At 68.2% G+C, this 16,004-nt stretch overlaps 2 protein-coding genes across 5 annotated transcripts; one reads left to right on the top strand and one right to left on the bottom strand.

The window, feature by feature from the left end:
- Positions 1 to 3,093: 3,093 nt before the first annotated feature.
- ATP5F1D (ATP synthase F1 subunit delta) lies at positions 3,094 to 5,446 on the bottom strand. The gene is made up of 5 exons (XM_058537871.1): positions 5,276 to 5,446; positions 4,329 to 4,482; positions 3,755 to 3,843; positions 3,496 to 3,621; positions 3,094 to 3,178 (listed from the first exon to the last, which is right to left on the bottom strand). The coding sequence occupies exons 1-4, from the start codon at positions 5,414 to 5,416 to the stop codon at positions 3,499 to 3,501; spliced, it is 507 nt and encodes a 168-aa protein (XP_058393854.1). The 5' UTR covers positions 5,417 to 5,446; the 3' UTR covers positions 3,094 to 3,178; positions 3,496 to 3,498.
- A 2,523-nt stretch (positions 5,447 to 7,969) lies between these two features.
- On the top strand, positions 7,970 to 15,785 carry CBARP (CACN subunit beta associated regulatory protein). 4 transcript variants are annotated; one of them, XM_058537835.1, is made up of 10 exons: positions 7,970 to 8,159; positions 9,756 to 9,869; positions 10,369 to 10,433; positions 10,535 to 10,617; positions 10,781 to 10,925; positions 11,122 to 11,293; positions 11,490 to 11,627; positions 12,120 to 12,330; positions 13,535 to 13,718; positions 14,699 to 15,785. In XM_058537835.1, the coding sequence occupies exons 2-10, from the start codon at positions 9,777 to 9,779 to the stop codon at positions 15,783 to 15,785; spliced, it is 2,178 nt and encodes a 725-aa protein (XP_058393818.1). In that variant the 5' UTR covers positions 7,970 to 8,159; positions 9,756 to 9,776. The 4 variants fall into 4 exon arrangements, with proteins under 4 accessions (XP_058393818.1, XP_058393817.1, XP_058393819.1 ...); XM_058537834.1 differs by lacking the exon at positions 10,535 to 10,617 and adding an exon at positions 9,964 to 10,103; XM_058537836.1 differs by lacking the exons at positions 7,970 to 8,159; positions 10,535 to 10,617 and having other exon boundaries at positions 9,805 to 9,869.
- Positions 15,786 to 16,004: the final 219 nt, after the last annotated feature.

The raw sequence follows: 16,004 nt of genomic DNA, 5'->3' as shown, positions 1-16,004 counted from the left end.
GCCTTTATCCGCGCCGCCTTCGCTCGGGGTGGAGTTTGGGCGGGCAGGGGGCGGGGGGCCGGGCGGGCGGTGACGCAGGCCGGCCCCCGCCCCTGCCTGCGGGCCAGGGCCCTGGGGCGCCTTGGCGCCTGGGCCGTCCGCCCCCCAAGCCTCGCCCGTGGAAGAGGGGGCGCTCCTTGAATGCAGGTGAACCCGCAGTTACGGTCGGCCGCGTCGACCACTCGGACGCACCCCTGTTGGGGCCCCCGGGACGGGGTTTCGGGGTGCACAGCCGAGCTCCCTGCCCCACCCCCTTTCCTGCGGTCCCAGTCCCGGTGCTTCCGCCTGGGGGCGCCCGCGTGGGGGGGCAGGAAGGGGGTCCTGAGTCAGCGGCTGCGGTCCAGGAAAACAGGCCGGAGTCACCTGCCTGGAGTGGGGGTGCCCCTGCCAGCTGCCCCAGCAGCCCGGCCTCCTGCATCCCTTAACGGTGACCTCAGAGGGCATTTATGGAGCGATTAACCTGCGCCAGGCCTGCCGTGTGCCGCGAGCACGACTCACTGGGCTGTGTGACCTAGGGGCACACTGGCCTCTCTGAGCCTCAGTTTCTCCAGCCAGGTGGGGGGCAGGACGTGGAATGAAACGAGAGTCCAGCAGGGCTCACTCTGGGGATTGGGGGTGTAGGGCCCTCCCCTAGGCCCAGCGACATTGTCATTGCTCCTTAACGCATGCTCACAGGCTGGCACCCAGCCTCTGAGGTGAACACAACCACCCTACCCATCTTACAGATGGAGAAACTGAGGCAACACAGCCAGCAGCAGAGGAAACCTGGCATGTCCTGTTTGTCCCTGCAGGGTGCCCTGGGTAGGGGGCTTTCTGGTGGAGAATGATCCTGGTTGGGGTGGGGCCCTGTGGGTCCCCCTGTGCCCTCTGCCCAGAGGAGGGGGTCCCCAGCCCTAATCCCCCACCCCCTGTCCACTTATCTGGTTTCTCCCTTTATCTGGCCTGACCACCTCCACCCCCACCCTGGCCCTCGGCGCCCCTCCCAGGGCTGTGTTCCTTTCCAGGCCTCCGTCCTGCTCCCACCCAACGCTCCTGCAGCCTCTGGCCCCCCACCCTGATACTGGCACACCCAGACACTCCCAGCCTTGCAGTCAGGGCTGGGCCGGAGGGAGGAGCTGGGGGAGCCCCTGGGAGTGGGGGGATCACCGGGGCAGGGGTTGAGGGGTAGATAGGAGTTTGCCAAAGAGGATGGGGTTGCAGGAAGCAGGAACAGCCACCTTGAAATTCTGGGTGCTTGAGCCACACAGGGGGCCAGGCTGAGGGGCTGTGCCTGGGGGCCTGGGAGCCAGGTCTGCCCTGCTTCCTGGAGCCGGAGCACGTCCACTCCACGCTGCAGGGGCTCCGGGACCGGCAGGGCTGTGTGGCTTCAGGGGATCTAAGACTTTGTACCTCTGGTTGCTGGGGGAGGGGGGTGGTCCTCCTGGGTCACACTTGGGGTAGGGGCAGGGGCCAGCCTGGCGCTACAGGCCCAATGAATAAACCTGCTAAGTTGACACGCTTCCTACTTTCTTTCCCGCCTGGTGTCCCCACGTTCCATCGGGCAGTCCCAGGGTGAGCACACACAAGTCACGAGGGCCCCCCTTCCCAGGAGGATAAGGAACCCTCGGGCGCCTGTCTGCCCTGGCAGAAGGGGTCACGACCTCTGGTTCCTGGCCCTGTGAGCCGCCCCACCCTGGCTTCCTCCTGCCCTGGGACACAGCCTGGCTAGCACGGTCTGTTCCCACCAGCCCACGTCAGATGTGCGTGTCCCGTACGCTCACACCTCCCCAGGGGGCCTGTGCTGTGCTGGGGGGTCCTAACTGCATCTGGCTATGTCCCCCAGCCAGGGGCCGAGGCCTCTCAGGGCACGGGGGTGCGGGCAGGGGGTGCCTGGTTTGGGGGGCACTGGTCCTGCCACTTGGTGAGGGTGTCCCCCCTCAGGCCCCCGCCCACCCCCAGCAGTGTCCTTGGTCTTATTTATAGCATTGGGGGTGGCCAGGAACTCGAGGACCTGGGCTTAGAGCCGGGGACAGGGAGGGGTGGGGCTGCAGGTTCCTGGGGATCTAGAGGCGGCTGATTGGGCCTCACTGGCCAAGAGTTAAGGGGAACCCAGACAGATGCCCCACAGCTACCACCTTGCCTCAGCGCCCCCGCATGCGTCTCCCATCGTGTCCAGCCTTGAAAGCGCAAAGGAACAGTCACTCACATGGGACCGTGACACACGAGTGCACAGCCCATCCGTGATGACGTGCCCCAGGGTGGCCTCCCGTCACCTCCTGGCTGCCCGTGACACACAGGGTGGCCCAGGCTTTCCCTCACACTCACCCCGCTGGAATCCCCCATCAGCCCTGCTCAAGCCCAGAACAGGGGAGGAGGACAAGGAGACCCCCAGCCCTGAAGTGCCCTGCTAGCCACCTGGACCCTTGGAGCCAGCGTCTGACCACCCCCACAGTTGCAAACGGGAGGAGGTGAGGCAGCACTGGGGCTTCGCAGTGCCAGAGCCGCCTCCGCCCAGCGCCCCACCCCATCTGGGGCCGGCCCAGGGACTGGGTGCCACGGAGGTGCCAACAGCACCGGGGATCAGGCGCCAGGCCAGCCCGGGCCACCCACAGGCCCACCCACAGGCGGGGTGAGCACAGGGCGGGGCCTCCGTGGGAGCAAGCAGGACCCGCCCCTTCCCAGCACGCTAGGGCGGCCGGGAGCCCAGGGGCAGGCGTCATGGCTGGGAGGAGGGCAGACCCCCAGATGTCTGTCCAGCAGGAGCTCAACCATGCCACCCCCCCACCCCCGCTGTCCCCAGACCTGGCGGGCACCTTTGCCCACCCACATCCTCTTGGCTGAAGGCTGGCACCCCGCCCACTACCCGGCCCGGGCTCACTGGCTGTTCCCCCTGTACCCCCACTCTCCGGTTTGCTGCAGACCTCCGAGGACCTCTGCGGCCACAGCCTCTGGACCGCTGAGGCTGAGCTGATGTTTATCGCCCCACCTCACAGAAAGAACCCGAGAGCTAGGGGAGAGACCAGGCCGGTTCCAAGCCCGTGGCCTCCAGCAGGAGACAAAACCAGCGCACACGAGGCGGGTCCCAAGCATTTAATGGGGGCATGGGCCGAGGGCAGGCTGTCCCACAGGGACGCTGGAGCAGAGGTCTCTTCGGCGGACTCTGCAGGAGCAGAAGGGTGGCAGGTCAGGTTGGGGGATGTTGGGAGGCGGGATGAGAGCCCCCCGGGGTGACAGTCCCCCCAAGGACAGGGCAAGGTCTCTTTGGTCACTCCCACCCCCAGGCCGGCCAGAGCCTACAAGGGGACAGGGCCCTGGGGGTGCCCTCTGAGCAGAAGCTGGCCCTGCACTGCCCCCTGGTGGCCTCCTCTGCAAGGACACCCCCCCCTCCAGTCTGGACCCAGAGGAGTGGGTTCCACCAACCCTGGCCGCCCATACACAGCTCCCCCCTCCGCTTCCCTGCCGGCGAGGACCACGCACCGCCTACTCGAGGGCCTTCACCAGGGCCTCGTTGGCCTCGATTCGGATTTGGATCTCGGCCCTGGCGGCCTCGTCCGCCGCCCCGGACAGCTCCGACTGCGCCTTCTCCAAGTTCGCCCTGGCTGCCTGCGGAGGGGTGGGTGGCGGGTGAGGACCGAGCAGGGACCCGGGGCTGGTGCCTGCCCCTCCCCCGAGTTCCCTCCCCCACACCCTGGGAGCGCCCGCCTGCTCAGTGCCTCAGTTTCCCCGGGATATTCACCCCCAGGTCCAGCATGTCCAGTGTCACAGCCTCTTCGGCCAGTAACTGCACCGAGGAGTCCGCGTTCACGGTGACCGAGCCACTGCTCACTGCGGGAGAAGTGGGGAGTGAGGGTTCCGAATCCAGGCCCGTGGGATGCGGTCAGCCCCAGAGCCAGGAGAGTGGCCCCACAGGGTGGCCCTGGGGTCCAGCACGGGGGATGGAAATCCACAGAGAACAGAGCCCCCGCTTCACCCACCAGTCGCTCAGCTGAGTTGGGGTTGGGGTGAAGAAGACTTGGGTTCAAAACCGGCTGTACGAGTGAACAAAATGCTGGTGCACGCCTTCTTAGAGTGGTTCCTCCCACACAGGCCTCTTTCCTCTTTTAAACCAGCTGCCCCGACAAAGTTTTACTTCTCTTCTTGGCATCCGTCCCTCTCCACCCCACGACACGCTACTTAACCACAGTCAGGACCAACGGAATGCGGGTGAGTCTGGCTTGCTTGCGCTGTGGCCTCAACTGAGATAAGGACAGACCTTTCTGGACCTGTGGCCCCTGCCCAGCCCCGCCCCTCTGCCCTCCCACTGGACTCACCGAAGTATTTGGAGGTGGTGCCGTCCTCCGCGTGGACAACGACTAGCCCCGGCCGCAGGACCTGCAAAGTGGGCACGTGTGCAGCCAGGATACCAAAGGCTCCTGTCTGCGTGGGCACGTCCACCTGCCGGATGTTAGCGGCATTGAAGAACACCTGCAGAGAACACACCGGGAATGGGTTACCGCAGGCCAGGCCCATGCAGCCTGGACTCAGTGTCCCTTGCAGTGAAATGACCTGGGAACTACCACTGGGCTGGGTGCTTTACTTCTGGTCTCTGGGCAAGGTCTTAGACTCTCTGTCCACAGGAAACAGATGAAATCGAGCCACCCTTGCACACCAACGTGCTCCAAAGGCACAAACAACAAAGTGTGCCAGCCCTGGGGGCACACGAGAAATTTATCTCTGAAGAGGTGCGAGGGACTCTGGCCCTGCTCCCGCCCTTGGGTGTGGAATTCCAGGTGGAAGGTCCAGGAGTTTAAATTCTCGATCTCAGGTGGGAGGGATGAAGAGTGAGGTGGGGAATGAGGGGCAGCAACCTGGGGGTTGAGGGGCTTGAATCCCAGACCACACGGCAGAGGAGTGCAGGTTCAGAATGGGGGCCACAACCCAGGGTTGGGGGCTAAGATTCAGGACCACACAGGAGGGGGCACAGGAAGCGGGGTCAGGAATGCGGTTGGTGACCTGGATTGGGGGCCAGGATCCCGGACCACACGTGGGAAGGGCACAGGAGGCGAGTCAGGAATGGGGGGCAGTGACCTGGGGGTTGGGGGGCTGGGATCATGGACCACACGAGAGAAGGGCACAGGTCGCGGATCAGGAATGGACGGCGGAGACCCGGGAGCTGGGGGGCTCGGATCCCAGACCACGCGGGAGAGGGTCGCGGGTCTGGGGTCTGGAGAGGGGGCGGCGGCCGCGGCGGGGTCCCGAGCCCGGCCGGTGTCCGAACCTGCGTGGGGGAGGCGAAGGTGAAAGACATCTGTCCCGGGCCCGCGGCGGGAGCCGGGGCGGCGGCGGTCTCGGCGTAGGCGCGGGCCTGGCGCACGAGGCGGCCCAGGCACGGGCGGCGGAGCAGCGCGGCGGGCAGCATGGCGGCGGCGGCGGCGGCGGCGGCGGGCAGACTCCGGCCAGACGCGGGCGGCCTGGAGGGCGAGCGGGACGACGCGCGGGGACGTCTGGGAGAAGGAGTTCGGGCGAGAGCGCAGCTGGGAACTACCACTCCCGGCGGGCCGCGCGCGACGCTGACGACGACGCGGCGTCCGGGCGCGCGGCCTGCTGGGGGTTGTAGTTTCCTTCCGGCTCCCAACCTGGTGGTCCCGTGGAAGGCAGGTTAGAAGGTTCTGCATTGGGAGAACCAGAAGCCTGCACGGAGGAGGAGACACTTGAGTTGAATTCAATATTTTGGAGGCACTCATTGGATGCCAGGCGCTGGAGAAACCTGCATCAGGGAAATCTCAAGATTCCTGCTCCGGTTTGGGGCGGTGGGGGCATTTAATGGACATTCAAAGTAATAAATAAGCAAATCTTATAGTATGTTACGAACTGACAAATACTTTTAAAAAAAAGAAGCAGAGTGGAGGGGGAGATTGGGGCAGGCTGCGATGAAGCAGCTGCAGGCTTCCCAGGAACTGCATCCCAGGCGGCGGATCCAACCGGGGCAAGCGCCCGGCGGTGCAGGCACGGCTCGGCTGCAATCCCCACAGGTGTCGGCAGAGGGCGCCCCGCGTCCGGAGATGTGCTGGCCGCGGCCCCGCCCGGCCGCCGCCCCCGCGCGCGGCTGACGCAGGGGCGCGTGCGCGGGCGGCCCGGGGCTCTGCTGGCGTCACCGCGGCCCGCGCAGCCTCGCTCGCGGCGCTGGCGTCACCGCCCCGCCCCCGCGCTCACGCAGGTCCGCGTCCCGGGCCGGGCCCCCGCCCCCACCTCGGGCTCCGGGAAAACGCGGAGTCCGGGCTGCACCGGGTGGAGGAGCGGGGGGCGCAGGGTGCGGGGCGCAGGGGAGCGGCGTCACGGCGGGGCCCGGGTGGGCAGGTGCTCTGCGGCGGCTCCCCCCGACCCCAGGGAGCGTGCGCCCGGCTCCCTGCCCGATCCCCGAGGCGCTGCCCCGCGCTCCGGCCTCCCAGCACCCGCGCAATCCAAGGAGGCCCCGGCCTGGCGCCCAGACCCCTCCTCTGGGCCAGCACTGTGAGAGGCACTCGGGGCGTCAGTCCCAATGCCCTGGGCATCCTGGCCCTGGGGTGGAAGGGAGTCCTGTGCTCAGCTCTGACCTCTAAGCCCGGACCCCATATGGAGGCCTCATCTAATCGGCTTCTCAAACCCATCCATTGGACGGTTTCTCTCCAATCCCCATTCCACGGTGGTTACTCAAGTCTCAGACCAGGGGTTGTCCTGGAATTCGGTGGACCCACCCAGCTCGGCCACTGCAGCTGCCATCACAGGCTTGGGTGGCCCCAGTCTCCTCCGCTGGCCTCACCACGGATGTCTTCGCCCACAGTCGGAGGAACCTGCTGGGAACCGCAAGATGGTTTCCCGTGCTCCCTCCGACACGTTGAGCTTCTTCTGTTAACACACTTTGCTACCTCGGCGTCTTTGCACACGCAGTTCCCGCTCGCTCAGAGCCAGCTCTCTGGGGTGTTTGTCCACTTGGCTACCCCTTGCCCTCCCTTAGAGGTGTCACCTGTGCTCCCATCCCTGGAGCTCACCGTGTAGTGGGGGCAGGGGTGAGTAGGGACACCACACACAGGAGCAAGTAACAGACAACGTGCGGGGCCCCGGAGAGAAGCAAAGTGCAGCGGGGGATGGGAGTGTGGGGCGGGAGCTGCGATGTTGGCAAAGGCACTCAAGAGGAGACGCACGGAGATTTTGCCGTTGGGTAAGAGTTGGAGGTGAGGGAGGGAATCTTGAGGCTGATAAAGAGCGTTCCAGGCTCAGCACCTGCAGGTGCAAAGGCCCTGCAGTTGAACTGGGCCTTTGACTCAGTGGAGGAGAAAGGGGTGCCACTGCGGGCTGCTGAGCACAGGGCCAGGCAGGCTTGGATGGGACCTGGACCAGGCTGGTGGCAGGTTGGTGATCTAAGCACCTAGAAGGATGAGGCACAATTGTCCGAGAGGAAGAAGGGGGAACTTTCGGGTTAACAGGGCATGGGGTTTCTGTCGGGGTAGTCCTGATGTCCCGCGGCGCGCGGCAGGCCTTGGTGGCACTCAGCACAGGTTGTGTTCTGCTATCTTTGCTTGTCTCTACAAGGCAGGGCGCATGGTGAGCCTCGACAGTGCCGCCCCCCGCATGGGGACGTGTGCCCGACCCCCTGGGCTGTGCACCCTGGGGACCCCCAGATTGGAGGAAGCGAAGGAGTCGTCAATGCACTCCAGGACCCCGGGCTGGGGGAGTCGTGCCTCCCAGCACCCCTCCTGGTCCCCCCTCCCTCTGGGACCGGGAAGGGTCGGGAGTCGTGCCTCGGGGGCCGGGGGCGGAGATTCAGCCGCCGCGGGAGAGGGTGGCTCCACGTGGGGAGGGGGCGCCCGGGAGCGCAGGCTCCGCCCCCCGCCCTCGCCGGAAGGGAAGGGGAGGCGGTGGCCGGCGCGGAGCGAGCCAGACGGGGCGGCGAGCGCGGTGGGGGCGGCCGGCTCGGGACCGGGCGGCACCGAGCGGGTCCGAGCGGGCTCGCCGCCAACGCGGTCACGTGCGCGGCCCCTCCCCGCGCGCCCGCCTCCCCCGCGCGCCGCGCTCTCCATTCATAAATTCTTCGCCTGCTCCGCGGCCGCCGGGTGCCCGAGCCAGCCGGGAGCGCCGCGCAGCCGCCCGCCCGCCGCCCATGGGCCGCGCGCCCCGGCGCTAAGGTAGGCGCGGCGGGCCCGGGGCTGCAGCGGGGCGGGCAGGGGGCGGGCCGGGGCGCGCGGCGGGGATCGGGGTCGGCTCCGGGGCCCGCTCTGGCTCGGGACCCCCAGCCTTGCCCCGCGAGGAGGAGAAGCCAGACGGAGGGAGCGCAGGCGCCAGAGCGGGTGTGGGGGCCCATCTGCGGGGCTCGGCATCCCCCTTCGGTGGCCGAGAGACCCCCGCCCACACTTCCCCCGGCCTCAGTTTCCCCCTGTAAGATCCAGCCAGGGCGATGGCGTCTCCGCCTCCTGGCTTCGCCCGAGGTTGAGATGCGCCCGGAGGCGGGCTCTCTGCATCTCCTCCCTCGCCATCCCCACCCCCGGGCCGGTTGGGGGCGCGCGGTTGGGCGCGGTGGCGAGCTCGCTCGGGGAGCCGAGGCCTGGCTAGACCTCGGAGGCCGGCCCGTGGGGAACCTCCGCCTTCGGCTGCTGCCGTCCCCGCCTACCCCCGAAGAACCCACCTCTCTTTCTCCTCGGTCTCCTGCGATCTTTCCTGCCCGCCTGTCATCGTCCCTGCCCCCTCCTTCTCCAGCCTGAACTCATTTTCCGACCTACATATGCGCGCCCCCTCCCCCCGAGGAGCCGCGGCCAGACTCTGACCCGGAGCGCTGAGGACACTTGGCTTTCGCCAGGAGCGCCCCCACTTGTCTGAGCCTCAGTTTCCCCCGTTGTCGAGTGGGGTCAAAGCCCGAGGGGGTTGGGGACGCTGGAGCCTGTGCACAGGCGTTTCCTCTCCTCGGGGGAAGGACCGCGCGCGCCGCGCCGACCCGGGGCTGCTGGCCACCCCGGCCCCGGGCTCTGTTCCATGCGACTCCGGAGCGCCCCCCGCTCCTTCCCGCCGCGAGGAGCTGGGCTTCGGGGACGCGCTCAGGTGCAGTGTCCCGGCAGCCCCTCCCGGCCTCCGTCCCCGGCGGGAGGCGGCGCAGCCATCTTGCGCCCGGGGCCGGCCCGCCGCCCTGCAAGAGGCCTCCCCCTCCCCTTTCCCTGCTCTCCCTCCCCCATCCCTTCGCCTCCCCCCGGCTCCCTGGCAACCCGCCCCCCCCCCAGCTCGGCCCGCCGCTATGTCGCCATGGGAACCGGATTCTTCAGGGCTGGGAACAGATGCGCCTTTTTTGGCCTCTCCACTCCCACTAGCGCTTGGCGGAGGGGGGACCTTCACCTCCCGGAGTCGTGACCCGGGACCACTGCGCTCGGCCCCGCCGCCCCTCCCGCGGGGGACGGCCGCAGGGATGACCCGGGTCCCCGCGAGACTGAGCTGACGGCCTCAGTTTCCCCGTTCCTGACGGGGCTGCTTCCCCCGTCCTGGGCAGGACTCTGGGCCCTGCACTACCTCGCCGGGCCGGCCCCACCGGCTGGGGAGGCGGTTGACGTGCATACACCTCCCGCGTTTAACGATAGGGAAAGAGAGGTCCCAGCGCTGGGCGCTGACCTGAGCGGGGGGCTGCTTGGGGCTCCCCCACCTCCCCGTGAGCCACTGCCCTGGGTGGGCTCCCGCACCCGGGGAGGCCGGAGGGGGCGCGCGGCGGAGGAGCTGGAGCTGAGTAGGCCTTGCCTCTCCAGGCCTCTCCTCCTAGCCTGGAAATGCAGCCCACGGCCACCATGGCCACAGCCGCCACCACCATCGCCACAGCCGCCCTGAGCACGACCTGGGACAACGCCACCAGCCGCCCCACCGTGAGTGACGGGGAGGGGGAGCGGGTGGGAAGGGCGGGGGGGGGGGGCGGAGCGACGTGAGTCCCCGGGCAGGACCTGACCCTGCCACCCGCAGGCGGAGCCTGACCCCATCCTGGACAACTACGTGCTGCTGGTGGTGGTCATGTCGCTGTTCGTGGGGGGCACGCTCGTGGTGCTGTCGGGCGTGCTGCTGCTGTGCAGGCGCTGCTGGGACGTGCACCGGCGCCTGGACAGGTGTGTGGGCCCCCTGCCAGGGGGGGCGGGGCTCCAGCCGGGTGAGCGTGAGAGTGTGCCTGGAGCAGCAGGGGTGCACACGTGTGCAAGTGCAATGGGTGTCTATGTGTGCGTGCAAGCCGGGTGTCTGTGCGGGGGGTCGGGTCGGAGCAGGTGGGCTCCTGGGAGCTGGGACTCTGCTCCCCCAGGCATGAGCCCTGCAGGGACCCCATGGGTGGTGCTATCCAGGTCCTCTCGCCCACCTGCTCTCCTCTGCCCCCCCCAGAGCCATGGAGGAGGCAGAGAAGACCACCACCACCTACCTGGACAACGGGGCTCACCCCACCCCAGGTGAGGCGCTGGCAGGGCCCCGCCCTCCCGTCCACCCTCTGCTGCCCACCCGCCCCCCTCGGGCCACCTGACCGTCTGTGTCTGTCTGTCTCCCCCACCAGACTGGGCGCAGCTCGATTCCGACTCATCTCTGTTTCCTTAAAGCCCACGCGTAGGTGCGCACAGGCGCGTGCTGAGCGAGCGAGTGAGTGTGTGAGCGGATGAGCGAGTGCCCGCCCCCCCCGCCCCTCCCGTCCCCAGCAGTCAGTCTCCCTGGCGGTCTGTCCATCAGCCAGAGCTCCCTCCCGGACCCACCCCACCCAGCAGCCCGCCGGGCGAGGCCCACCCTCTCTTGGTTCTCCTCACAGACCCCGACTTCAGGGGGGAGGACCCTGAGGGCCAAGATGCCGAGACCGAGCGCTTCCTGTCCACCGGCTCCACCGGCCGCCGTGTGTCCTTCAATGAGGCGGCTCTGTTTGAGCAGAGCCGGAAGACGCATGACAAGGGCCGCCGGTGAGCAAGGCAGGGGGGCACTGCCACTCAGAGTCCCAGCATGACCTGAGACCAAACTTGCTGGCAGGCTGGCCTCTGCCAGGGGCCTGGTCCTGCCTGCTCCCCTGAGACCTGGCACCATGGGGATGGAGGGGGCGGCGGAGCGTGGGCTGGGGGACAGGGCTGTCCGAGGTGACGGCAGGTGTGCTGGCTGCAGGTACACCCTGACGGAGGGGGACTTCCACCACCTGAAGAACGCCCGCCTCACCCACCTGCACCTGCCTCCACTCAAGATCGTCACCATCCACGAGTGTGACTCGGGTGAGGCCAGCGTGGCCACCCCACCCCACCCCATGGCCACTCCCAAGGCTAGCCTCGCCATATTCCAGGTGAGTGTAGGGAGCAGCTGGCCCAGGCTCAGCGGGTGGGACCCCCCACCCCCACCTGGCCGGGCCCCTCATCTCAGGGCAAGGAGGGGTCCCAACTGGTGGGCACCGAGGGCGGCTGGGCCCCGCACGCCCCCTCACCCACCTGTGCTCTTTGACCTGTCACTGCTTCCTCCCCCACCCTGGCTCTGTCCCACAGCCCGCGGGGAAGGCCCTCACCGGCCACTCCGTGGGCCCCAGCTCCGCCCTGCCAGGTGATCCCTACAACTCGGCTGCCGGCCCTGCCGACTTTGAGATCAGCCCCTCGGCATCCAGTGACTCTGGGGAAGGCACCTCGGTGAGGTCCCAGAGCGTCCCCCCACCACTCCACTCCAGGACGGGCCAGCCTGGGCCTCCTGCCCACCACGGTCTTCTGTCCCGGTCTGGTCCTCCCACATAGGAGGAAGGGGGGCGGGCAGCACAGACGACTTCTGCGTAGCCATCTCGTTTGCATGTGCTCACACATGCACAGGGCGCGCAGGACCTAGCCCACGGAGGGAAGCACACTTGGATGGTCACTCTCTGATCCCCTCTGATCTCCTCTGTCCGGGGCTGGGGAGACCAGGGCTGGCCAGTGCCTGGCTGAGCCTCTGGGGGTCTCAGGGGAGGAGGTCCAGACCCCTGGGCTTAGCATAGCTCTCACCCACCTCAAGCCATTGCTTCCCCTCTGCACTCCACCTGCCGGGCTGAAGCTGCCCCCGTGGGTACAGAGCTGTGGCCCAGGCTGGGCCAGCGCCGGGGGCGGCAGGGAGGGGTCTGCGTGCTTGAGAAGGCCCCTCTTCCCTCCCAGCTGGACGCGGCTGCTCAGAGCGCCAAGGCCGGCGGGCCGGGGGCCGCAGCGGGGCCGGGGGAGACGAGCCCAGGCTCCGGGGCGGGCCCCGTCCTGCAGTTCTTCACCCGCCTGCGGCGCCATGCCAGCCTGGACGGGGCGAGCCCATACTTCAGGGTCAAAAAGTGGAAGCTGGAGCCCAGCCAGCGAGCATCCAGTCTGGACACGAGAGGTGAGCGGCGGTCCCCCTGTGGGGAGCGAGGTCCAGAGGGCAGAGGCTCTGCACCCGGGGAGGGGTCGGTGCTCCCGGGGGGTCCCCAGCACCCGCCCTGTGCTGGCCAGTGGGCATCTTGCCCAAGGTCTCACGGCCGGTTGGGCCACACGCCGGGCCCCAGTAAAGCAGGGGCCTGTCAGGCTGGAGCGGGGCCAGGTGAACTGTTTTATGAAGCACCAGATGGAAGCGTTCTGGCCGCGTGGTCACACAGTCTGTTTGCCGTGGTGGCACGGAAGCAGCCGTAGACAGCGTGTAAATGTGGGCCATGTGCCAATAAAACTTTATTGACAACAACAGGTGGGGGGCCCATTTGGCCTGTGAGCCCTTGTGTGCCCACCCTGGATTGATGACAGCGGCCCTTCAATCTTGCAGATCCCTAGTCACATGGGGCCTCGGACACAGGGCTTCCGTACCCTCAGCCCACAGCAGGAACATGTGTAGGGAGTGGGGAGGTGGCCGCCCCGACTGGTCGGCACTGACAGCTGTGACCCCCCTGCTCACGGGAGCTCAGCATGGCCAGGCCTCAGGGGAGGAGGAGGTGGCGGGTCCCAGGGCCAAGAGAGGCGGGGAGAGGGGACAAGCAGTGTTGGAGAGAAAGGGATGGCATGTGGCTGGTGACAGCACAAGCCCCTCTGTTGGGGCCTGGCTCCAGCCAGCGAGCAGGGGTGTCAGGTCTGGCTGGGGTGCCCCTGGCCCCGGGGGAGGGTGGGAGGGGGAGGCTGGTCCCACCACCTGTGGGAGCTCATGCGGAGCCGAGATTCCTGAGCATGATTACCGTCACACGCAAGCAAAGAAGCACCCAGAACCTGTTTGTGGGGTGACTGTTCCCCACCTAGGCTTCTCCCAGGCCTCCCAGGGGGCCCACGACAGGGGCGGAGCTGGCACGAGAGTGCCTCCTCTCTGCACCTCACTGGCCCCCCAGGAGCCTGTCCCCCCGCCCCCCACGCCTTTTGGCTTCTGCCGTTTGGTGTCCAGGGCAAGGCCTTACTCTGGCCACACCCGTCTGCTGGGGCCTCTCAGGGCAGCTACTGTAGCCTTGGCTTCTCTGCTCTCTGTGCCTCGGTTTCTCCACCCGCACAGCAGGGCACACGTGTACCTGGGGCCTGCCCTGGGGTGGGGCTGGGAGGGGCTCAGGCCGGCTCACCCGAATTCCCCCGCACAGGCTCCCCCAAACGACACCACTTCCAGAGGCAGCGGGCAGCGAGCGAGAGCACAGAGCAGGAGGACGGGGACGCCCCCCTGGGGGACTTCATCCAATACATCGCCAGCGCAGGCGACGCTGTGGCCTTCCCACCCCCCCGCCCCTTTCTGGCCAGCCCCACCAGCCCGCCCCCCGCTCTCGGCAGGTATTTTTCAGTAGATAGAGGTAGTAGAGGTGGACCTGTGGGCCCCTGCCCCGACCCGTCCCCCCTAGGTGGCCCAGAGAGTGCTCTCCCCGCCCTGTGGACAGGCGGCTTCGTTCCTCCCGGAGGCTGCCTGGCTGGGGCCACCTCTCCAGCATGGACCGGAGGAGGGAAGCAGGGGGAAGATGGGTAAGGGGGGAGAGGCGGGCAGGGCCCCGGACGATGGCCCCAGGGTCCCCAAGACGGGATGCCTGCCCAGACAGGGCCACTGGGGGGTGTGCCCACCCGCATACTGCTGCTTCCTGGTGTGGTTCATGGCCTGAAAGGCTCTGCTGTGGCCCCAGGCCCCCTTCTGACTGCCCGTGCTCCTGAGGTCTGGACCACCCTTTCTCAGGAACCACTGTGATTACTTCTGCGAGCAGGCCCCCGCCCCCAGCCCAAGGGCAACTATCCCAAAGCTGTGAGCTAGTGTCACTGGGGAAGGGACGTCATTGGGGTGGGGGATGGATCCAGAGCACTTAATCCTTCTGACTGTGTGTCATTTTCCTGGATCCTCATCAATCAAGATGGGAAATGAAATGCTTACCCCAGAGTCACCCAGGGTTAGGGGCAGAGCTGGACTCCACCTGGTGCAGTCCCTCCGGGACCACCACCTCCCACACTAAGATATTAGAAAGAAGGCGGCTCCCAAAGAGAGTGTTAACTCTGGGCCACGGACCAGCCACCTTCAGTGCCAGTGGATGTTTGGGTCAGATACATATGAGAGGCGCCCTGGTTGAGAAGCAGGTGCCAGGAGAGTTCAAGGTTTATCCAAAAAGCATCTCCTGCACAAAAGACAGGCAGCGTTTTCAAAAATTTCTCACAGGACCTAGTCAGGCCCGGAAGGTCCCCACCCGTGCCCACCCTCTCCGACCCAGAGGCGAGTGGCCGGGGAGTGGGTGCGGGGACGCACAGGCTTCTGACGGCTGCCACCTGGCTTGCAGGTTAGAGGCGGCGGAGGAGGCGGGCGCCGCGGGAGGAGTGAGCCCCGAGTCTCCCCCGGAGCGCAGCGGCGGCAGCGCGGGGCCTGAGCAGCAGCAGCTGCAGGAGTCAGACGGTGAGCGGGAGGCGGGGCCGGAGCAAGCCCAGACCATCTACCACGACATCTGGAGCCTGCGCGCGTCGCTCGAGCTGCACGCGGCCGCCGCCTCGGACCACAGCAGCAGCGGCAATGACCGAGACTCGGTGCGCAGCGGCGACAGCTCGGGCTCGGGCTCCGGGGGCGCGGCGCCCACCTTCCCGCCGCCTTCCCCGCCGCCCACGCCGCGGCCTGCGGACGGCGAGGCAGGCGGGCCGCGCAAGCTGCTGCAGATGGACAGCGGCTACGCCAGCATCGAGGGCCGCGGCGCGGGCGACGACGGGCCGCCCAGCGCCTCCGAGAAGCGCTCCTCCTTCACCAGCGCCGGCCGCGTGGCCACCGTGGGCGGTAGCTTCGAGGTGGCCGCGACTTCTGCCCTCGAGGTGCCCCCCGAGGCGCCTGCCAGGCCCCGCAGCCCGCGCGCCTGGCCCCGCCGCGCCCCTCGCCGCGACTACAGCATCGACGAGAAGACGGACGCGCTCTTCCACGAGTTCCTGCGCCACGACCCGCACTTCGACGACGCGCCCCCCGCCGCCGTGCGCCACCGCGCACGCGCGCACCCGCACGCCCACCCGCACCCGCACGCGCGCAAACAGTGGACGCAGCGCGGCCGGCAGCACAGCGACCCCGGCTCGCGCGCTGCGACCCCCGGCCCGCCCGGCGCCGACCCCCGGCCCGTGCGCGCGCCCCTGCGCCGGGGAGACAGCGTCGACTGCCCGCCCGATGGCCGCGCGGACGACCAGGCCACCCCCGCCATCCCCGCCATCGAAGAGGAGCCCGGTGGTGGCTGCCCTGGCTCGGGCCTGTGCACCGGACCCCCGGGCGCGCTGCTGGACAAGCTGGCGGTCGGCTTCGAAGACAGACTCTTCCCACCGCGCCTCATGCAGCCCGTCGCCGCGTACCCCGTGCTGGCCACCGCCGCGTCCACGTCCCCCGACCACAGCCCGGCCTAAGCCCCGCGCCCCGCGCCCACCTGTCAGCTTCGCCGGCGCTGCGCGGGGCCCCTGCAGCGGGACGCACCTGGGGCGCGAAGCCCGGCGCGCATGCGCCGGGACCGCGCTGTGTGTGTGTGTGGGGGGGGTCCCTGCTCGCCTGCGCACTGTCCCGGACGCCTGTCGCGCCCCGGGTGGGCAGGCGCACATCCTGCAGGTGCACTTCTTTGCGACAAGGTC

This window comes from Diceros bicornis, unplaced genomic scaffold, assembly GCF_020826845.1.
Source record: "Diceros bicornis minor isolate mBicDic1 unplaced genomic scaffold, mDicBic1.mat.cur scaffold_67_ctg1, whole genome shotgun sequence".
Taxonomy (NCBI): domain Eukaryota; kingdom Metazoa; phylum Chordata; class Mammalia; order Perissodactyla; family Rhinocerotidae; genus Diceros; species Diceros bicornis.
This window is presented reverse-complemented; position numbering and strand designations above follow the sequence as displayed.